The following is a 23,412-nucleotide window of genomic DNA, read 5'->3' as shown; positions in this document are numbered from 1 at the left end:
GGCCACAGGAGAGGTGCCAGAGGACTGGAGGACAGGCAATGTGGTACCGCTATTCAAGAAGGGAGGAAGGGATAAACCAGGGAACTACAGGCCAGTCAGTCTAACCTCAGTGGTGGGGAAATTATTGGAAGCAATTCTGAGGGACAGAATTAATCTACACTTGGAGAGTCAGGGATTAATCAAGGACAGTTAGCATGGTTTTGTTAAGGGCAGGTCATGTCTGACCAATTTAATTGAATTTTTCGAAGAGGTGACCAGGTATGTAGATGAGGGCAATGCATTTGACATAGTCTACTTGGACTTCAGCAAGGCTTTTGATAAGATCCCACATAGGAGACTGATAGCGAATGTAAGAGCCCATGGGATCCAAGGCGATTTGGCAAATTGGATCCAGAATTGGCTGAGTGGCAGGAAGCAGAGGGTGATGGCTGAGGGGTGTTTTTGTGACTGGATGCCTGTGTTCATTGGGGTTCCAATTAGATCGGTGTTGGGTCTCTTGCTGTTTGTGACATATATAAACGATTTAGACTTGAATGCAGGGGGGTTGATTAGTGAGTTCATGGATGACACGGGAGTTGGTGGGTTGGTAAATAGTGAGGATATAGACGGGCTGGTCAGATGGGCTGATCAGTGGCAAATGGAATTTAATCCGGATAAGTGTGAGGTGATGCACTTGGGCAGGACAAACAAGGTGCGGGAATACATGATGAATGGTAGGACCCTGGCAAGTACAGAGAATCAGAGGGACTTTGGTGTGCATTTCCACCGGTCCCTTAAGGTAGCAGGGCAGGTGGTTAAGTTGTTTAAGAAGGCATATGGGATACTTGCCTTTATTAGCCAAGGCATGGAATATAAGAGCAGGGAGGTTATGCTGGAACTGTATAAAACGCTCGTTAGGACACAGAGTATTGCGTGCAGTTCTGGAATCCGCATTATAGGAAGGATGTGATTACACTAGAGAGAGTGCAGGGGAGATTTATCAGGATATTGCCTGGGCTGGAGAGTTTTAGTTATGAGGAGAGATTGGATAGACTGGGTTTATTTTCCCTGGAGCAGAGGAGATTGAGGGGGGGCACGATTGAGGTGTATAAAATTATGAGGGGCATAGATAGGGTAGACAGAAAGGAACTTTTCCCCTTGATGGAGGGATCAATAACCAGGGGGCATAGGTTTAAGATAAGGGGCAGGAGGTTTAGAGGGATGTGAGGAAGAATTTTTTCACCCAAAGGGTGGTGGGAATCTGGAACTCACTGCCTGAAAGGGTGTTAGAGGCATAAAACCTCATAACATTTAAGAAGTATTTGGATGTGCACTTGCGATGCTATGGCATACAAGTCTATGGGCCTAATGCTGGAAAATGGGGTTAGACTAGTTAGGTACTTGTTTGACTGGCGCAGACTCGATTGGCCTTTTTCTGTGCTGTAGACCTCTGTGACTCTATGACTCAGTTACTGCCAGATCTCTGCCTGAGTACCCATGGCAGTGATTCATTTAGAGGTACCCAAGGGTACTGCAGGCTAACCTGCCCGCTGAACTTCTGCTCTTAGAAGAGCGACCTATCTCGGCTTAAAATCTGAGCTCATTCTGAATGACTTAAGGTGGGGGGGCTTGTTTGGAGCATAAACATTGTCATAGGCCTGTTGGGTCGAATCACTTGTTTCAAGCTGTAAATTCAATGTAGTTCATATTGTTGGTAAGTTATAGCTGTGAACTCAAATTCCGCTGAAGGTGTTCCTCAGGTAGGGAATGCTAGTGCGCCATTGTCAGCCTAGAGCAATTTCTGATGAGCATGTGGCACACCTTTGTCTTGGATTTCAGACGAACAAGGCTGAACAACTTCCTGTCAGTTGTGGTATGTAAGTATACACCCTCTGTAGATGACCTGAAGGCATACGATAATAGCAAAGAGAAAAATATGCCAAAAAATATCAGTGCCGGAGCACAATCCTGTTTGACCCCTTCTGCGGATATCAAAGGGCTCTGATGTTGCCCCCTCATAGCTGACCTTGCCCACCAGGAAAGAGGAGATCAGAATGAGCAGCTTTGGCAGGCAGCCACTTTTCTCCGGCAGCTGAAATGGACTGTCTCTGCTTACATGGTCAGATGTCTTGGTGAGCTCGATGAAGGCAATATTCAGTGGTCTCCTTTGTTCATGGCATTTCTCTTGCAGCCGCAGGACTGAGAAGATGATGTCACTTATAGATTTTCCAGCTCTGGAACCACACTGGGATTCAGGGCAGATGCCTTCAGCCAGGACCTGCAGTCTGACAAGGGCAACAGAGGCAAATACTTTTCCCACCATCTTCAGCGGGGAGATGCCTCAATGGTTGTTACATTTGCTGTATCACCCTTGTTCTTGTACAGGGTCACAATCTTTGCATCACATATATCCTGGGGCACTGCCCTCTCCTTCCAGTAGAGACTGAGAAATTTGTGCAGATGCTGCAAGAGTGTTGATTTACCATGTTTGGTGAATTCAGGCGGTATAGCACCAGCATCTGGAGTTTTGCCCCTGGCAAGTGAGTCAGTAGCTTTGCTAAGCTACTTCACTGTGACAAGCAGGCTTTTATAGTGTCCAGAGCTTCCTTGGTAATGGTGCTCTCCCTCAAGTACAACTCAAAGTTTGTTTATTGCAATTGGGGATGATTTCCTCTGCCTTTGTTTTCAATGGAGCTATTTTCTTTGCTAATGAACCTGTTACCTTTTTGATCCCAGGATACATGCCCTCTAACATTTTCTGTATAGAAGGCCATTTTTGTTTATTTATTCATGGGATGTGCCCACCCCGATTGTCCTTGAGAAGGTGGTGGTGAGCTGCCTTCTTGAACCGCTGCAGATCATGTGGTGTCGGTACACCCACAGTGCTGTTAGAGAGGGAGTTCCAGGATTTTGACCCAGTGACAGTGAAGGAACAGCAATATATTTCCAAGTCAGGATGACCTGTGGCTTGGAGGGGAACTTCCAGGTGGTGGTGCTCCCATGATCCACTGCCCTTGGACTTCTAGATGGCAGCGGTTGTGGATTTAGAAGGTGCTGTTTAAAGAGGCTTGGTGAGTACTTGCAGTACATCTTGTAGATGATGCACACTGCTGCCAGTGAATGTTTGTGGAAGGGATGCCAATCAAGTGGGCTGCTTTGTCCTAGATGGTGTCAAGTTTGTTGAGTATTGTTGGAGCTGCACTCATCCAGGCAAGTGGAGAGTCTCCCATCACACTCCTGACTTGTGCCTTGTGGACAGACTTTGAGGAGTCATGAGGCGCGTTACTCGCCACAGGATTCCTAGCCTCTGACCTGCTCTTGTAGTCACAGCATTTATATGTCTCATCCAGTTCAGTTTCTGGCCAATGGTAACCCCCCCAGAATGGCGATAGTGGGGGATTCAGTGATGGTAATGCCATTGAATGGCAAGGTGCGATGATTAGATTCTCTTTTGTTGGAGGTGGTCATTGCCTGGCACTTGTGTGGTGTTAATGTTACTTACCACTTGTCAGCCCAAGCCTGGATACTGTCCAGGTCTTGCTGCATTTGGACATGGGCTGCTTCAGTACTGAGGAGTCGCGATTGGTGCTGCACATTGTGCAATCATCAGTGAACATTCCCACTTCTCACCTTATGATAGAAGGAAAGTCATTGATGAAGCAGCTGAAGATGGTTGGGATGGATATTCTGGCAAAGATGTATCCAGTAATCATTGGCGCACCTTTTAGCAGTCTTCAGCAGCAAATGTATATATTCTCTCATGCCTGTAAAGAGTTTTGTTTGACCGTCAGTAGCAGCAAGACCAATGTTATGGTCCAGGGTGTTGCCATAGCTTCATCTATCAGCACTGACAATGTGATGCTAGAAGTTGTTGATAGCTTCACTTATCTAGGCTCCGCATACCTAGGCTCCACGGTCACGAGCGATCTGTCACTTGATGTTGAAATCAATATATGAATGGCAAATGCTGCAGTTGTGATGTCCAAACTGAATAAGAGAGTATGGAATAGTAGCAACCTGACTGAGAACACCAAACTGCAAGTCTGCCAAGGCTGCATCCTCAGTGAATTCCTGGGTGAGACCTGGACAACATATGCTAAGCAGGAGAAAAGGCTGAACAGTTTCCACCTTTGCTGTCTCAGATGTATCCTCGGCATCTCCTGGCAGGACAAGGTCACCAACTCTGAGGTCCTGGAGTGTGCTAATTACATCAGCATATGCTCATTGCTAAGCCAACAGCATTTGCGCTGGCTTGACCATGTTCAACAGATAGATGATGGCCATATACCCAAAAACCTTCTGTACGGTGAACTGGCCGCTGAGTCACAACCTCCTGAGCTTCCTACCTCCACCATAAGGACATTTGCAAGCAAGATATGAAGGTGGCAGACATTGACACTAACACCTGAGTGAAAGTCACTGACAGCCATGACCTCTGGAAGCTGACTGTATGGAAGGGCATTGGAAGAGGTGAACAGAAACAAAAAGATCAGCTGGCCAAAAGGAGGGCCCAGAGAAAACAGGCCAGTGAATTGTGCACCTTCTCAGCTGTCATCTTTTGCAGCAAATGTGGCAGAGACTGTCATGTCAGTGTGGAACTCCTGAGCGATGCTTGACACCATCGCAAACCGTCGTCTTACAAGACAGAAGGCTGCCATCATCCTCCACAATTCTGGCACGGTACATTCTTGACGTCTTCCAGGGCCTCCCCTCAAATAAATTGTCTTATTCCAAACAGCAACAACTTGCACTTGTATAACACCTTGATCATAATAAAAAGTCCCAAGGCGCTTCAAAGCAACGCTGACAGACACCATTTGACACAGCCTCGTGAAGAAACATTAGGACAGGTGACCAAAAGTTTGGCCAAAGAGGTAGATTTTAAAGAGCAGCTTAAAGGACAAGAGGTGTAGAGAGGGATTTCCAGAGCTTAGGGCCTAGTCAGATGAAAGCATGGCTACCAGTAATGGAGTGAAAGAAATCGGTGATGCACCAGAAACCAGAATGGAGGACTGCAAAGTCCTGGGGTTGTGTTACACTGGAGATAGAGATAAGAAGGGGTGAGGCCATGGAGGGACTTCATTTCAATTTTGAAATCAAGTTGCTCTGGGACTGGGGGCCTTTGTAGTAGAGTAAAGGGAAGTTAGGTGAACATGACTTGGTGCAAGTTAGGTTACAGGCACCAAAGTTTTGAATTGCAGATTCTTGAGGAAAATGTTTTTAACACAAAAAGTGATTAGGACCTAGAATACACTACCCCAGAGAGTGGTGGAGGCAAATTCAATGGAAGCCTTCAAAAGGAAATTGGACCATTATCTGGAGAAAGAAAAAAGAAATTGCAGGACTACGGGGAAAAGGCAGGCGAGTGGGAAGAGGTGAACCACATGGGATGCAGAGAACCGGCAGGGTTGTAATTGGCCAAATGGCCTCCTCCTGTGCTGTTAATGTTCTATATGATGAGCTCAAGTTTGTAGAGGGTGCCACACATGCAGAGAAAATAAAGGCAGACCCCTGCAATAATGCTGCATCTACTTTTTGTTTGTGACCTGAAGCTATTGACTTTATAGACCGTTTTCCAGCTGTGCAGATAATCTGCACAATTTACTGCTGATATATTTGCTGCAATTTTAACTCCGAGTAGGAGTCACTTGGGCACAGAGCCAAGGTGGGTGCTAAACTGCTCTGATGTTGACAACATGAAACCCAAGAGATCTTAACTCCATGACCTTATCTGTATCACCCCACTGAGTTAAATACCCAAAACTGGCGGGATGGCTGGCAAGCAGAAATGCAAAGCCTGGTAGGAGCACAGAGGTAGGGGAGGGGCTAAAACTTCCCTTTTGTGGCCCAAGCACAGGGCTCCCAATAGCAGAATCCCAAAGATAGGATAAGATCACTTGACCTTTTTTTTTTGGATGCCTCTTCTGTCTCCACTTCATGCCAGGTGGTACTGGTGGGCAAACCATAGCCCCTTCCCCACAGTTTCAAAAGCACTCTCAGTCCCAATGGCCCTACCTGAGTCCCGTTGGCCTTACCTGAGCCCCAATGGCCTTATCTGAGTCCAACCAGCATATTTAAAAAAAGGACTGCTGATTATCATCAACTGAGAAGAACATACTGCAGCCAAAATTTGCAAATCGGTTTGGGCAATTAACGGGGACACCCAACGAGCGATTTTAAGTGCCCAACAGCCCAGTTTCCATGGAACAGGGTTAAAGTTGCCCTTATGGAGTTTGCATGGAGGATCTCAAGTCTCTGTTTTGGAATTTATGGACATTGGCTGTGATCAGCAGCCTGTACATCTTTGTTTTCTGAAGTGATTTAATTGCTCTTATCTTGAATCTAGAATGATGATATTGTAGCTGTTTTGTTCATGTTTAAAGGACTGGCAGAGTGCTTAGGTTACTAACTGCACAGCTAGGTTTGTGAAACACTTTGGCTTCTAAAATGAAAGTTGAGATAAAAAGAAAAAGAGAGAAATGCTGTAAGTCACACCAGTCGGAAGATATTGAAAAGTTCTGCATTTATCTCGTGCCTTTCATGTCTTCCAGTCATCCAAAAGTACTTTACAATGAAGTACTTTTGAAATGAAGTCACTGCTGAAATGTAGAAAACCTGGCAGCTGATTAATGCACAGCAAGCTCCCATGAACAGCAATGTGATTATAAGCAGAATTTATTTTTTGGTTATTTTGCTTTGAGGATTAATATAGGCCAGGACATGTTTGAAATGTGTCCACCCAAGGGAGCAGACATGTCCTTGGTTTAATGTCTCATCTGAACAGTTCAGCACTCCCTCAGTACTGTAATGAGAGTGCCAACAAGGATTTTATGCTCAAGTTTTTGGAGTGGAGATTGAACCCACAACCTACTGACATTAGTGTTCTGGTTAATTTTGGTGAACAGTCCCATCCCAGTATTTGACTTGACCTTACTTGTTCAGAGGCTGATGTCTACTCGCTCCCCGCCCCACCCAGCAGCATGTAGACGTCTTTCATTTTGTTCTTTCAGTTCAATTTTAAATAATTTACATTGTTTAACGGAGTACATAGTAAAAGCTGGTTGTAAACTGCAATCCCTCTTCTATCTTCTTTGTTTCAGAGCGGTGGTGGTGACGTATCAGGAATGCCTCGGTGTCACCTACATAACTGTCAGTGAGGATTCCAGTCCTCGAATGATCATCCACAACAGATGCCCTGTTGCAATCATGATGAAAGAAAATATGAAAGGTAGAAATCTGATTTAATATCTCTGAACTGTGGTTACTATTTGTTTAAGCTTTGTACTTTGATTCTTTGAGACAACCAGTTTAACTTCAATATAAGAATGTGGAGGAGACCAAAACTGGGGGCCATAAATATAAGATAGACATTAATAAATCCAGTAGGGAATTCAAAAGAAACATCTTTCCTCAGAGTGTGGTCAGAATGTGGAACTCATTACCACAAGGAGTGGTTGAGGCGAATAATATGGATACATGCAAAGAGAAGATACATGGGAACACCACCACCTATAAGTTCCCCTAAATCCACACACCATCCTGACTTGGAAATATATCACGATTCCTTCACTGTCGCTGCCCTGGAACTCTCTCCCTAACAGCACTGTGGGTGTATCTACAACAAATGACTGCAGTGGTTCAAGAAGGCAGCTCGCCACCACCTTCTCAAGGGTAATTAGGGATGGGCAATAAATGCTGGCCTTGCCAGTGGCGTTTACATCCTATGATCGAATAATTTTTTTTTAAAAATGAGAAAAAGGATATGTCAATAAAGTGAGCTGAGGTACGGTGGAAGGAGGCTCATGTGGAACATAAACACTGGCATAGCCCTGCTGGGCCGAATGGTCTCTCTGCTGTAAAGTTCTGTGTAACTCTGTTGATTTTTTTTTTTTAGCATATCTTCAGGTTTTTTTTTTCTTTGGGGAATAGAGGGGAGGTCATGGAAGGATTATCAGGCTGTTATTGGCCCGTTGAACCATGTCACAAACGCACTTTCCGTGGCCAACAAGTGAGACTTGAATCCAGAGCTTCTGGCCCAGAGATTGGGATACCTCCATCACGCCTCCTATCAGATTCTGTTGATTCAGAGCCACCTATAATGGAGTAAAATCAGTTGGTGTGTGAATTAAATTCATACTTGCCATTGCGTGCTCTTGTTTCCATGGACCTGTGAGGTGCTTCATGGGCATAAGCTATACAGTATTAAAAGTTTAGATTTTGTGGTAAGGGGTAGAAACTCCATTATGCTGTTACAGGAATACTATCCAGTCATCCAGAATTGGAACAATGGAGGTATCAGTTCTTTCACTATACTGTCTGAGGCCAGAATTTTCCCTGAATTGCACCAAGTGCAGTGGCGAGCGTGTAAAAGGACGTTTTTCCACCTGGCCACAATGGAGGGGGAGGGGGTGGTTTCATACCTTATCGTCTGCTTCCCGGTGTGTCCCGCCTCATTATTAATGCACGCATGGAAAACACGCCGGATCGCTGACAGGCTGGTCCGGATTTGCCCGCCACGCTGTGACCTCAGCACTTCCTCACTCTGGTCGCCATATTTAAAGCACACCAGAGCCCAGCCTACTTCATGTCTACAGACCAGGACTGCCCCAGGCGACAGATGGCCCCAAAAGCAAAGAAGACGGCAGCCCCCAAATTTAGTGACACCTTTCTGAGGCACATGCTAGACGCAGTGGAAGCCAGCTACAAACTCCTCTAGCCCCCTGCTGTGGGCAAACACCAGCCACCAAACTCACCAAACCAGCATGGGAGGCGGTGGTGGTGGTGGCAAGTGCCAGTGCCCTCCAAGAGAGGACAGCCACCCAATGCCGAAAGAGAGTGAATGATCTCCTCCATTCCGCCAGGTTAAGTCATTCTTCTTATCACTCCTGCTCACACACTCACAAACCCATCACACATCCACAAGGTTCGTACTCACTGACAGCTCAAGGGACATCACCACTGACTCTGTCACAAACACCCTCATCTCTCTTGCCCATTGTGTCTTCACGTCATTCATGGCACCACTCACACGCCACACATGCCAGGCATCCTTCTCATCTGGCCTGGCAGGCTTCTCACTTACACTCTCTCCATCTGTCTCCATGCAGGATAAACAAGCTCACAGTAAGAGAGAGACGTCCCAGGCTGGGGGTGGAATGCTGGACATCAAGGGCCTCATGGCCTTTGAAAATACAGCCATCCAGCTGGCTGGCAAGAATGTGGACCGTTCCTGCACAGACGGTAAGGTCATTGGTGCTCAACCAAGTGAGAATGCTGCACGGCAACATCTGTCAGACAACCATACTGTGGGTGACGTCTCCTGTTTTGCAGTCCCCTGCCATGCACTAGTTATCTCTCTTTTTCTCTCACAGGCACAGCTGGGAAGCAGCTGAGCCAGGTCATGGACTCCAGCCCCAAGGACGCCACGGAAGACGAATCCGCAGACACACCAATGGAAGTCCCGTCACAGCGCTCACTCACCCGCTACACCAGCGAAGAGACACACACCTCGGTGGGACCTAGTTCTACATTAGCCTCAGGGTCACAATCTGGTGTGCACGCTACACTGTCTGATCCACAGCAGGTGGAGGCAAGGAAATCCAAGGGTGCTGGCACTTGGAGTACAGCTGGAGGCCAGGGATCTGCTGAGACCCTGTCAGATGACGAGCCTCTGGACTCAGTTCTACCTCCGTTGCTGGAGCTGCAAAGATGATTTTGGGAGCATCAGGAAGGGCTGTCTGCTGCACTCCTCAGATTGCAAGGCACAATGGAGGAGTCAGTCTGCCTTTAGGCTGAGATGATAATGCCAGCATGCCAATGCACCGAGGTCAACACTAGTAGGATAGCGGCCGCTATGGAGACCTTGGTCCAGGATATTGGTCCTACGCTTATGCAGAAGTTGCACTTCATTACTGAGGCACTTGCTGGCATTCATCAGTGTCAATGCGAGAGGGATGGGGGGCATCTCAAGCTCACCCCAGCTGCCCCTTCCTCCAAAGGAGTCAGCCATGGGCCCTCAGGTGCCCATAGGGAGGAGGCTCAGCAGGTTTACACCCCGGGGCCATCCACCCAGGTGACTCTGGGAGTGCCCGGCCCATCCGATTCCCCTCTTCCTGTGACCCCTGCAGCTCCAGCTCCAAGAGCCAATGAGAGTGCCATTGCCACACCACACTACCCCAAAAGCGGGCCAGGACCCTCCAAGCCTTGGCCCTCCAGAAGACGCCCACCAAGGTCATCACAGACAGGGCATATCAATCAGCTGGCTGCCTCCACCTCCGTTGTGGATCCAGGGGGAACACCAAGATGCAGCAGCAGGGTTATCAATGTTAAGAAGATGTAGTTGCACAGTTGTGGGCACAGGTGTTAATCACTTGTACGTAACGTTCGCGATTGTAAATAAACTCTCAAGAATCTCTCCTTGTCTATGGTTCCTTGTTATGATAAGCAGTGTTCGTGTCACTCAGATGTGAAACCTTGTTTCCTACACAAGATGAGGCTAGTGTTTCAGTCCAGGGCCTCTTGCCTATGCAGCGTGTAACCTTCAGAGCAAAGTGACTGTCCAGCCTCACAATCACTTTAAACAACTGTAATGCCTGTACCTCGATGTGGCTTGTCATTGCTGCCAGAATGCCATGAGCACACGTCATAGAATTTTGTGATTTTCTCTGTGGGGCTGACTCCCCATCTCTGCAGCATCTGTGACCAGTGACAGTGTGGCCCTGAAGGGGACAGGCGATGAAGGCTGCCAAAAGATTAGGTGCTGTTAATGTATCACCGCTGTGTCCCCATGATATGGCCTTGTTCATAGAGCGCAAGCGAGCTGTCCTCAACCAGACAGGAGTCAGACGTTCGCAAATGCAATGTGAAAATCTATGGAGTATCCTCACTGCGTGTCATCATCATCCTCCTGAAATCTTGCGAATTTTAGGGCCTTTGCGTACTGAGGATATGTGTGCTGCCATCAGCCGCACAGGTGTCAGATGTTCACAGATGCAATGTGAGGATGTCAGGAGTGTCCTCACTGCATCTCGTCATCATCCTCCACAAATCTTGCGCTGTTAGGGCCTCACGAGCATGCCTGCCTCATCTGGCCAGTGCAATGGCCTTATTGCCGGCATCCTCATCTTCTGGAACCTCATCACCCTCACCCCTTTCGATGTCCTCCTCGTCAGATGAGAAATGCCGCTCTTCCTTCTCCTTCTCAGCCAGGTCCTTCCCCCATTGCAGCACCAGGTTGTGTAGCACGCAGCAAGCTATGATGATGCGTGACACCATCTGGGGACTGTATTGCAGTGCTCTACCACACCTGTTGAAGCACCGTAACCTCATTTTCAAATGCCAATCACGTTCCCCATCAAAGTCTGGGTTGCGGCATGAGGCTGCCATGTTCTCTGTGGGTAGCCCTTGTCCCCAAGGAGCCAACCCTGCAGCCTCTGTGGCTCCTGGAAGATGTCAGGGATCTGAGATCTGCTCAGGATGTAGGAGTGGTGGACAGTTCCAGGATATCGTGCGTGATGCATTTGTTGTGGCTGCAGACCAGCTGAACATTCAGCGATTGGAAGGCCTTGTGGTTGACTTGCTAGACTGCTTATTGCCACGGAGATCTAAGTGCCACATGAGTGCAGTTGATGGCACCCTGCACCTGTGGGAAACATGAGATCTGGGCCAATCCCAGCGCTCTTGCTTCCTGGCTTTCCTGATCCCGGGTGAAATGCACAAATTTCTGTGCCCTCGCGAAGATGGTGTCCGTGACTTCCTGAATACACCTGTGGGTGGAGGCCTGCAAGACCCCACACAGGTCACCTGTGAAAGCCCTGGCAGGAAGCACCGGCGTAAAAATTGAACACCGCGGTCACTTACACTGCCAATGGCAATAGATGCCCTCCTAGTTCTCATGGCGCCAAATCCTGCAGCAGGTGGCATATGTGACTGACCAGTTCCCTAAATGTGTATAGTCTTTGGCGACACTGGTTCTCGCTCATCTGCAGGAAAGACAAGCGCCGTCTATAGACCCCGGGTCTACCGAGGTGCCGACGAGCGACGGCTTGCTGTAGATCTTCAGCTGCATCTGGAGGTGGCCCTGCTGCCCTTCCTCTTGAGGGTGGTGCTCCTCCCTTTGCCGAGCCAGGCGCCTCTATCACATTCTTCTGCTTCTCTCTGCTTCCTGTAAGCCATGAGGCATACAGCTAGATCACCAGGCTCCATGCTCCTGATGTTCTCCTGCAGCAGGCAGGTGGTGGCGTAGTGGTATTGTCAATGGGCTAATAATCCAGAGACCCAGCTTCATTCTCCGGGATTCCGGGTTCAATTCCCATGGCAGTTGGTGAAATTTGAACCCAATAAAAATCTGATGATTGTTAATGCTGACCATGAAACCATTGTTGATTGTCGTAAAAACCCACCTGGTTTGCTAATGTCCTTTAGGAAATCTGCCGATCCATAACAATGTGGTTGACTCTTAATTGCCCTCTGAAATGGGCAAGCGACTCCGTTCTCAAGGGCAGTTAGGATGAGCAATAAATGCTGGCCTAGCCAGCAGTGCCCCCATCCCACGAATGAATAAAAAACGTATCAAAATATCAGAGAGAGAGAGAGAAACTCAAGGCTTAGCATATGTCTCCTAAGGACCTCTCTTGGTTAAATCTCCGGCTCCAGCTGCATCCACCATTTGAATGGCCAATGCATAGTGTGCTTCGTGGCTGCCCAAAACCCCACCCACCTCCGCCCCACTCTACTTGACTGATTGGTGGATGTTTGACTGTATGCTGTGCTCTCAGCTCAGGCGCAGGCATTCTCCTAACCTGCACTGCAAGACTGCACTGTTAGCTTGCACCATAATGGTTACTGTTCCAAACCTGAATAAATACATTGCAAGCATCTCCATCTGTCACAGTTCCATGCCCACCTTTTGCAAGGGAAGCTTGCCCAGTTGTCCAATTGTTCTGCAGCCCCCTAAAACGCATTAATTTGCAGTCTGCGCCCATGGGGCAGAAATTTCTAGAGCATTTAGTGGCACATTCATGCTTTCGCGTTATTTGAGTGGGCAGAAATGCTTCAGAGGTCCAACTCCATGCATGTCAAATGAGCTGCTGGTGAACGGTCTCAGCTGTGGAAGTTTGCTCACTTTTGACAAGCGTTACCAAGTGCGCGGCCACTTCCCTTGCTCTCGCTCCTCCCTGGTATGTGCTTGTGTACTTCCATCAGTCGGTGCTGTCTTAGGAGGGGTTGGAGGGGGTGGTTTGATTCCAGCAAGTGAGCAAAATAAGGAGATGCAAATACATTAAAATTAAGTCCCCGATGTTGGACAGGGGGAAATGCATCCCACCACTGATGGGGGGAGGGGATAATCATGTCCTGAATTTATGTCATTGGGAAATGAGACGCGGGCCATCTCTCACTATTTTATGCTTACACTGCCAAACACGCCGATGCAAACAGGAGCAGAAAAGTCCGCCTTGACTCCCCAATTTTGCACTGCTTCTCTTAATGAGTTTTAGAATATATGGAAATTACAGTGTGGAAACAGGCCATTCAGGCCAACTGTTGCATGTCAACATTGATACTCCGCACAAGACTCGTCACACCTTACTTCATCTCACCGATCATCGTATCCCTCTATTCCTTTCTCCTTCTTCTAATTATCTAGCTTCTGCTTAAATGCATAGCATATTTGTCTATAACTAAATCTGAATTTTTTTGTGGTATTTTAGATGCCCCAAAGTGTGCAGTTCATTGTCGAAAAATTCCCGGTGAGTCTTCAGTTCATCATGAGCTTTATCATCAAGTTTGGAACTTCCCTGACTGCAAAACTGAAGAGCACTTCCCCAGTATCCACCTCAGTCTGGTATCTCCATCTGATCTCTCTGAGGAATGGAGCGATCTCATTGATCTTAATAGTCCTGGGACTCAGGTGAGATGTTGCAATTTTGTTTTATCATTGTCCTGTGTTTACCTGTCATATAATCATATTTTTTCCAGTTTGGGTGATGGAAAAGGTTTATGTTCTGGCTTGTTGTGTTCCCGTGCAGATAAGTGCAGAATAAATAGGAGCTGGAGTGGGCTATTCAGCCCCTCGAACCTGCTTCGCCATTCGATAAGATCATGGCTGATCTGGTTATGGCCTTAAATCTACTTTCCTACCCCACCCCTACCCCCACCACCCACCCCCCATAATTCTTAATGCTCTTGCAAGTCAAAAGTCTGATTTTTTCAAGGTTAAGTTAGATAATGACCCAGATTTACTGCTCTCTGGGCAAGAGGATTCCAAAGATTAGCGACACTCTGAAAGAAGAAATTTCTCTCATCTCTATCTTAAATGGGACACCCCTTATTTTTAAACTGTGCCACCTAGTCCTAGATTCCCCATGAGGGGAAACATCCCCTAAAATATATTTATTCTATCTGCCTCAACTACTCCTTTTTCCCCATTCTTACCACTCCTTGGGTAAAGAACTTTTCCTGAATTCCCTATTGGGATCAAGCTGATGACTGATTTATCATTCTTCATGTCCAATGCTTCCATGTCCTTTCTCATGGATTAGCATGACATGTTTGCCCACTTTCAATGCATTGACGAAGTACGGGGAGTCAGTGGCGGTTTGAATGTATGCAATCTAAGGCTTGTTTTGTGTGTCATTAAGTGACCATGCTTGTGTGGCTTCATGCTTGATACTCTCGGAAAATGTGAGTGTAACAAAGTTTTCATCTTGACTAAGTGCTGCCAAGGCATGCATGAGTGCAGTGAAAGAGCTGTGAGGTTGTATGAAGGCTTGGCACAGAAAAGCATTAAATGTGCATCATGTTGACAGACAACACATTGATAGAGATTTTGAGCCTGTAATGGCACAGCTGATGGTAAATGCTGAGTTGTTCAAATCCCAGAGGGAAACCTGAGACAACTGCCAGAACTATTTTTGCAGTTTGTATATTTCGGGATACTTGCTTTGAATTCAGTAGTAATAAGATCACCGAGCCTTATAGGTCTTTACAAAACTAGGTTGAACATTTATTAATAAGAGAAATGGTTTTAAGCAACAAATATGTCTACAAATTAGTACTATAATAACTTCTAAGTCCCCTAATTAATCTGATTCCCAATTGCACCTCTGTTAAGGCAACAGTAAAGCACATAGATTTTAAAAGACCCAGGCAAAGAAACATGATACCCAGAACAATGCAATTCAAACTGAGTTTTCTTAACTTCAGCTCTTTGTAGACAACAGCTTGAGACATGGAAGCTGAAGGCTTTTCACACTTGTTAGATCTTAAAATGCTTGCCTCTATACACAGCCTTCTCTCCTTTGCACATATTTTCTCCTTTGAATGCAAATTCCCATTGTTTCACTATGCCTTTGGACTTTACCTCCCTAATCATAAAGAATTATCATAATATCAATTTTGCCAGTAATCTTTGGGAAAAATAAACACTCTGTTTCTGAACTTCACCTGGCTAGGTAACACATTTCACCCCTCCTTTGAAAACAATCTAGTGTGGTTTATTTAAAAAATGCAAATGCTCTTTTGCCCCTTACATTCTAAACTTCCCCAATGTTTACCTACTTAACATTTCAACCCTAGCTTATCTTCTAATACATCAAAGCCTTCAGACCAGCTGCCTTTAATCAAATTAATCACACACACACCCTACCACTATTTTACAATAAATTCCAATGACATTATATCTTCCTGACAGAGCCATCTGCTGAACCATTGTACAGTAGGTTATGTCATATTCTTTAAAGGCTATGCATATTGGCCTTTCTGGCAAGGAGATTGGAGTATAAGAATAAAGAGGTTTTGCTACAATTGTGCAGGGTTTTGATGAGACCACATCTGGAATATTGTGTGCAATTTTGATCTCTACATTTAAGAAAGGATATACTTATATTGGGGGCAGTACAGTGCAGATTCACTAAATTGATCCCTCGGGTGATGAGATTGTCCTATAATGAGAGACTAAGTAAAATGTTCTTATATTCTCTGGAGTTTAGAAGAATGAGAGGCGATCTCACTAAAACCTACAAAAGTCTAAAGGGGTTTGTTAGGGTAGACACTGAGATACTATTTCCGGTAGTCGGGGAACCTAAAACATGGGGGCACAGTCTCAGGATAAGTGGCTGATAATATAGGAGCTGGATGTGGGTGCTCCATTGTCGAATACATTTAAGGCTGAGATAGACAGGAGTTTTGGTTTCTCAGGGAATTAAGGGATATATGGGAAGCGGGTGGGAAAACAGAATTGAAACCCAAGATCAGTCACGATCATACTGAATGGCAGAGCAGGCTCCATGGGCTGTATGGTCTACTGCTCCTATTTCTTGCGTTCTAAAGGCTCCCACTTCTCAAACATCTGTTCTCATGCAGTCTCTGACAACAACGTTGGTCTGATGGCTGCTCCCTTCACCAGGCACCACCTGACACTCACCTGATACAGGAGCACATCAGCTTCTTTAGATAATGAAACAAGATGTTTGAGGCGGGCCTGCTCTGCCTTTTGCCCATGGACTCCATTTTGAGGCTGCTTGACCTTTGGCCCTAATGTGTTGCCACTTTTCCATTCCCCTAACCCTAATACAGTCTTTGGAAATATTGAAAACTCATACAAGTTATGCCTTGAGTCATTAAAGGAATCAATTACTTTGAATTCCCTCTATTACTTTCAAGCGGTACATCTTTTAAGGTTTGAGCAGCAGTCCTATAAAATCACCATGCCAGCCTTCTGAAGGGCTTCCTCCTACACACTGATTTGCACAAGGCTCAATTTTCACAGGGCGCATGCTGAAATGATATGGCATCACAGCATCTCTTGAGGCCAATCATTGTTGGTATCGAGGTGGTGATCCTGACAGCTTTTCAGCCAGAATTGCTGAGTCGACATTACAGTGTGTACAGGAGTATGAAGTCCCTGAGCTAACGAGATATGCCTTTGCACATCAGTCAGGAAAATCTAGAGTATAAACTCTGTGAATAAGTGGATATACCTGGGTATCCCATGTGAGAATCCTCAATTGTCCGGATGGGGCATGCCTGGAGCATGAGAAGTCCAGATATAGAAATCAGGAAAACCTGGACATACACGTACAAAATCCAGTTCTGGTACTCAGTTGATGGAGTTGAGTTTTTTTTTAATTAAATTGAATGAGCAATGAAACACTGAGGGATTTTCCCTAGTTTTCTCCACTTTAACTTCACTTTTATCCTGAAAGTAGTGATTTATTGTGGGGAAACAATTCCATAGACGGCAGCTGCCCTGGGGTTTGCCATTTTTGCCAAAATTGCCTATTTTCGTATACGAGCTATGTAGTCATCAGCTTCTCGACAATCGAGTGTCGACCTGAGGCTGATCGTCTTTAATGATGTAAAAATATGAAGGCTTTTTAGCCTCTGTCATTGGCTGATGATTGGAAAATGTCACCAAAGTTGATTTTCTCCTTCTGTATTCCTTGCTGCACACTGCACCTCAGGAACGCTGAAGCCAAGTGTAATCCTGTGCCTGTTTTAGCTGGCTTTAGATAATTCAACACAGACCTGAACCTTTGTGGGTCTGTACAACTTAATACTGGACCCTGTAGTACTCTTAAGGGACCGTCCATTTGAACGATTTCTGTTTGAAATCTCTGATTTCTGCTTGAACAACAAGACAGATTAACCTTTATTTAAATGTAAACGTTTTCTTCACCCAATCCTTCATTCAAGATGACATGTTTCTGCTGAGTGAAGCATATAGATTAATACCAATACCATTTAGGATCAGTATGGTTTTACACTAAATGCCAACCATGAAATGTAGTGAAAGGTTTTGCACCACTTTATAATGTCTGCAGATAATGTTTAGACAAACAAGCTATCCAACTCAATTTTCAGCATGCAGGACAGATTAGCTGACTGCTGGAGGGTTTAGCTTTAAGAATACATAAACTTGGATTTTTTTTATTGAATTTATTTTGTTCCCATCTTTCCTCTACTCAGGTGGTGTTTCTGCCTGGCTACGGCTGTGTATATGTGGATATCAGTCATCACTCCAGCACCATAACCGTGACCATGGCTCCAGAGGGTAGAGCTGGCCCTGTTCTGACCAGCCTTCATGGGTAATTACCTGCATGCACTCCACATAGATTACAGATTAAATAATTCGAGCTACAAAAGAAGGTTGATAGAATCATTCAGCTCAGAAGGAGGTCACTCAGCCCCCTATATCTGTGCTGGCTCTTTGAATACTTTCAGGTATTTATTCCAATTCCCTTTTGAGAGTTATTGTTAAATCTCCTTCCATCACCCTTTACAGACAGTGGATTCCATAACATAACATCTTGCTGCATAAAAAAATTCTTCACTTTCTTGCTGGGTTTTTTTTGCTTTTTATCTTAAATCTGCATCTTCTGCATTACTTGCTCTCCTGCCAATACAAATAGTGAACTAGAACCTCAGTTAAACAATTAAAACTCCTTTATGCATCTTTTTAAATCTTTTCTTTTAATCCCTTTTACCTCCATTTCCAAGTCAGTAGAACATAGCCCATTTGAATGCCGTCATGGGACCTGTGTGGTGACCTAAAATTAGCAGGGTCCCCATTTTTTTGTCACTAGAAACAGCCATGCTATTCACACAATTTATGGAGGGCTATCAATGCTACAAACCTCGTAACAGTTTTTGTAAAAACCCTAAGGAAGTATTTATCTTATTAAGTCAAAATAGACCCTAAACTGATTAAGATTGACAATTGAAGATGACATTTTCTTCAAACTGTTTTCCTGCAATGTTTGCCGTTGATTCTGGTGTATAATTTTCTGGTAGGTGGAATAATTTGTTTTTAAACCAAAAGCCAGCTTGGGGTCCAACACTCCCACCAACAATCAAGTAATATTAGAGCTGTGATAAATAGTAAAATGTTTGCTCATTTGAAACATGCAGATGGCTCATAGCAACAATCGTCTTCCCTGCACAATGACTCACAACACCTCCAAAACTATACATGCGGTTTAAACGTTGCAGGATGTGTTGCTGCAGCTTTTTCCACCAGGAACCAGGTTTCATCTCCTCGGGTCTTGCTGTACCCTCCTGGCCTCTGTGCCAAACACAAAAAAGTAAGGAATAGTGGACCATACGGCTGCCTGAGCCTGCTCTTTAATCAGGCCATGGCTGCACTTTTACATCAGCTCCACTTTCCTGCTCTCTCCACATATCCCTTGATTCTCTTAGCGCCCGAAAGCCTTTCAGCTCAGCCTTGAATACTCAATGGCTGAGCCATCTAGTTTGAAAATTTCAAAGATTCACAACCCTCTGAGTGAAGAAATTTCTCATCATCTCAGTCCTAAATGGTCAACCCCTTATTCTGAATCCATGATCCCCTAGTACCAGACTATCTAGCCAGGGAAACAGCTTCTCAGTATCTGCCCTGTCAAGCTCTCCAACAATTCTCTTTTTGTTTCAATGAGATCACCTCTCATTCTTCAAAAGTCCTGAGAATATAGACCCATCCTACTCAACTTCTCCTCATAAGACAACCCTCTCATCCCAAGAATCAATCTAGCGAACCCTCTCTGCATTCCCTCTAGGACATTCCTTCAGCAAAGCAACCAGAACTATACACAGTACTTCACGTGCGGTCCCACCAAAGCCCTGTATAGGTGCTGCAAGACTTCTTTACTCTTGCACTCTAACCTGCCCTCCTGCCACACCCCCACCCTCTTGCAATAGAGGCTAACATACCATTTGCCTCCCTAATTGCTTGATGTATCTTCATATTGAGAGCGGCAGGACAGAGCCCTAGTGTAAAGTGGATGAGCTAGGAGGAAATGTTAGAGAAACTCAAGCTTTACTGTCTCATAGGCAGGTGATTCAGCAGGGAGCCTCATTATGCAAAAGAAGTAAGTGAAAACCCAGAGCATTCCTTATAGAAAGTCAGGGCCAGGGGACATAAATGGAAATTATTGCAAAGTAAATATCAGGAACAACTCCTTCAATCAAAAGGTTGATACCTAGGGGGTCCAGTAACATAGTGGCTATGTTACAGGCCTAGTAATTCAGAATTCTGGACTAATAATCATGCGTTCAGATCCTAAGATGGCAGGTGGGAATTTAAAGTGAGTTAATTAAATAAATCTGCAATAAAAATCTAGAACTGGAAATGGTGACCAGATTGTCTTAAAAACCCACTAATACCCTTTAGAGAAGGGAATCTGCCATCCTTATCTGCTCTGGTCAATATGTGATTCCAGACCCCAGAGGTTGACTTAACTGCCCTCTGAAAAGGCCACTCAGTTGTGCCAAACAGCTACAATAGAGTGTAATCTTGTTGGAAGTACATTCACCACATGGACTCACCACCGCAATTGGGGATGCACATTAAATGCTGGCCTTACAATGATGTCCACATTCTGTAAATGAATGAAGAAAAAACGTTTGGAAGAATCTACCAAACACATCGCTAGAACAAAGGTATTGGAGATGTTCAGAATATAACTGGATGGGTGAGTTAGGATACTTGGAAGCATTAATTAGCGTGCTGAAAGCTTTCATAGACCCATTGGTTTTTTTTATTGAACCCTGATTCATTACGTACTTAAGTGTAAAATCTACATTTATCTCTTGCTTGGTGCTTCAGTGGTTAAAAATCAACCCAGGACTTCCATTTAAAAAAATGCTCCATTGGACAAAATGGAAAATTATCTTCAGCATTATTATAGAAACTAGAGAACATACGATGAGGAGTAGGCCGTCCAGCCTCTCGTGCCTGTGTTCGGCCATTCAAGGAGATCTGTGACCTAACTCTATATTGCTGCTTTTGCCCCATATCCCTTAATACCTTTAGTTAGCAAAAACCTATCAATTTCAGATTCAAAATGAACCATCTGTCATCAATTGCTCTTTGTGGAAGAGTGTTCCAAACTTATGCCACTCTTTGGGCAGACTTTTCAGTTCAGTGGGCGCAGTTGGCAGGTTCAGGATTGTCCGGGGAACAGACCGCCGACTGTGATCGGCCCCCAGCCAGTGTGAAGCATGCGCTCAAAGGCTCAGCACTGCTGGGGTGGGGGGCGGGAGGAGGGCCAGCGTTGGAGTCGGCGCAGGTGAGCGCTCACAGAAAGCTCCCTGAAGGCAGAGAGCTGCGACAGGGAGCTGAGGACCTGCACAACCTAGAGTTAAGGTCACAGAAACCGGGAAGAAATGTCCAAGCTTCATTAACAGTCACCTGAAAACGTAGGTAATGAAAATGCTGTCCGCAGAAATTTATTTTAATTTTAATTTATCGCAGAAATCTCAGCCCGCCCGTGGATAAGGTTTCCTGAAAAGTTCAGAGGTGCCTGGCTGATTCGCCTGCCCGCCAACCATAACGTAGGATGGGCAATAAAAGAGCTCTGTTAATTGCATTGTTAATGGGCTTAATTGCCCCCTTAATTGTCGGTGGGCGCGCTTCCAAGTTTAGTGCATGCCCGCCGACCGAAATATTGCGCTAAAGCCGTGGCGCTTGCCCCCAACGTCATCACACGCTATTTCGCACTCGAACAGGTTGGGCGTGCACCCGCCCAGCTAAGTGAAAAATTCTGCCCTTTTTGTGCAGAAGTGTTTTCTACTTTCACTCTTGAAAAGCCTGGCTCTAAAATTTTAACTATGCCCCCAATCCTAGACTTCCCAACCGGCGGAAATAATTTCTCTCTATCTACCATGTTTCCCTTAATATCTTGAAAATGTCAATCAAATCTCCCTTAACCTACTGAATTCCAGGGAATACAACCCTAGTTTGTGTAATCCTTCCTGGTAATTTACTCTGATATCATTCATCCATTCTGTCATTCATTTACACCATGGCTGATCTGTACGTCAGATCTATTTACCTAACTTTAATACATATCCCTGGATACCTAATAAACATCTGTCTTTCTCCGTCTACAGAATTTCAATTGTCCCTCAGAATCCACAGCTTTTTGAAGGAGGGAATTCTCGGGCCAGAATCTTTGGGTCGGCACGCGGGGGTGAGCCCTGCTCGCTGATGCGTAAAGTGATGCGCGGTGATGTCAGGCGTGCATCCCGACATCACCGCGCATCATTTAGATCTTCAGTTCGGCGGGCGTGCACTGGAGTTGGCAGCGCACCCGCTGAGTTGTCAAAGATATATTAAGGCCACTTAAACACTAATTAAAATAATTAACGGAGCTGCCCGTCCAACCTTAAGGTCGGCAGGGGGGAGGCAGGTGAAGAGCCCAGGCGGCCTTCGCATTTATCATGAAACCTCATCCATGGGCGGGATGAGGTTTCATGAAGGATTTATAACCCAAAAAAATTTCTTTATTATGATTCATTGACATGTCCCAGCTCACGTGACACTGTCACATGAGGGGACACGTCTGAATTTTTTTTTTCTATCTCTATTTAAGTTTTTAAAATTTAATTAAAGAGCGCAGGCCCTGACTCAGCCTACTCCCGCTGCCCGCACAGGGAGCACTCAGCGCTTCCGGGTGCACGTCACGCTGGGTGGGTCTTAATTGTCCTGCCCACGTAAAATGACGGCTGGGCGTGCGCCTGCCAGTGCCCGCTCCCGCTGAGCCCCCCCAACAGGGAGAAAATTCTCCCCCAGATTTCCATTATGCTTTGTATGAAAAAATGCTTCCTAATTTTACTCCCAAACGGCTGAACTTTCATTTTATGATAGTGCTCCCTTGTTCTGGATTCTACCCCCAGAAGAAATAGTTCTGCCCTATCAAATCTTTTTATCATTTTAAACACCTCCGTTAGGCCAACCTTCTAAACTCAGGGGGACACAAGCGCAGTTTTTCTAACCTGCCCTCATAATTAAACCCTTTACGGCATGGTATAATTCTGCTCAGTCTCTGCTGTGCCCACTTCAGGATCTGTTTATAATCCTTAAGGTACGGTGCCTAAACCTGAGTGCAGTACTCCAGACGGGACCTGAGCAACTGTGGTATAACTTCCTCATCTTTGTATTCACCCCTTTGACATAAAGGCTAACAACCCATGTGCCTTTCTGATGATGTATTGCACTTGTGAACTAATTTTTAGTGACGTCTGTGCCCGGACACTCAAATTCCTTTCCTCCTCTGTAGTGGCTACTCTCTCACCATTTAGAGAATGTTTGCAGAGAAAGTAAGGTGAGGGAGCATTGGAATACTCAAGTCTGGAGGTGACAAAGATACCAATATGGTAATTTGCTCAGCCGATGCAAGGGTTCTTCATCTCATTGTTCAGCCAGGGACAAATTAACACAAGCCAAGTTCAACTCCTGACCCTAGGATATCCGAGCTAGTCAGCCACCCAACAATCTGGTTTTGCTAGAAAGCAGCTTGGGGGCTTTTGGCATTCGAGATTTCAAAAAAAATAGTTTGTGGCTGCTAGGCTAAAAATGGTTAAAATCCAGAAAGATGACAATCTTTATGAATAGCTGGTCTGATCCTTATTAGCAGGCTCATGAGAAGCAGTTCA

General features: G+C 45.5%; 1 protein-coding gene across 5 annotated transcripts in view; it reads left to right on the top strand.

Moving 5' to 3' along the window:
- The window catches only part of LOC121278899 (vacuolar protein sorting-associated protein 13B-like), a 1,102,197-nt gene that overhangs the window by 1,058,872 nt on the left and 19,913 nt on the right, over nucleotides 1-23,412 (top strand). For all 5 annotated transcript variants that reach the window (XM_041189400.1, XM_041189399.1, XM_041189397.1 and 2 more), the window contains 3 exons: nucleotides 7,080-7,207; nucleotides 13,689-13,888; nucleotides 17,947-18,065. In XM_041189400.1, coding sequence (XP_041045334.1) covers nucleotides 7,080-7,207; nucleotides 13,689-13,888; nucleotides 17,947-18,065 — 447 coding nt within the window. The remainder of the gene's footprint in view (nucleotides 1-7,079; nucleotides 7,208-13,688; nucleotides 13,889-17,946; nucleotides 18,066-23,412) is intronic.

The sequence above is a fragment of the Carcharodon carcharias genome, chromosome 6 (assembly GCF_017639515.1).
Source record: "Carcharodon carcharias isolate sCarCar2 chromosome 6, sCarCar2.pri, whole genome shotgun sequence".
Lineage (NCBI taxonomy): Eukaryota > Metazoa > Chordata > Chondrichthyes > Lamniformes > Lamnidae > Carcharodon > Carcharodon carcharias.
Note: the sequence above shows the minus strand (reverse complement) of the source record. Positions and strands in the feature narration are given on the sequence as shown.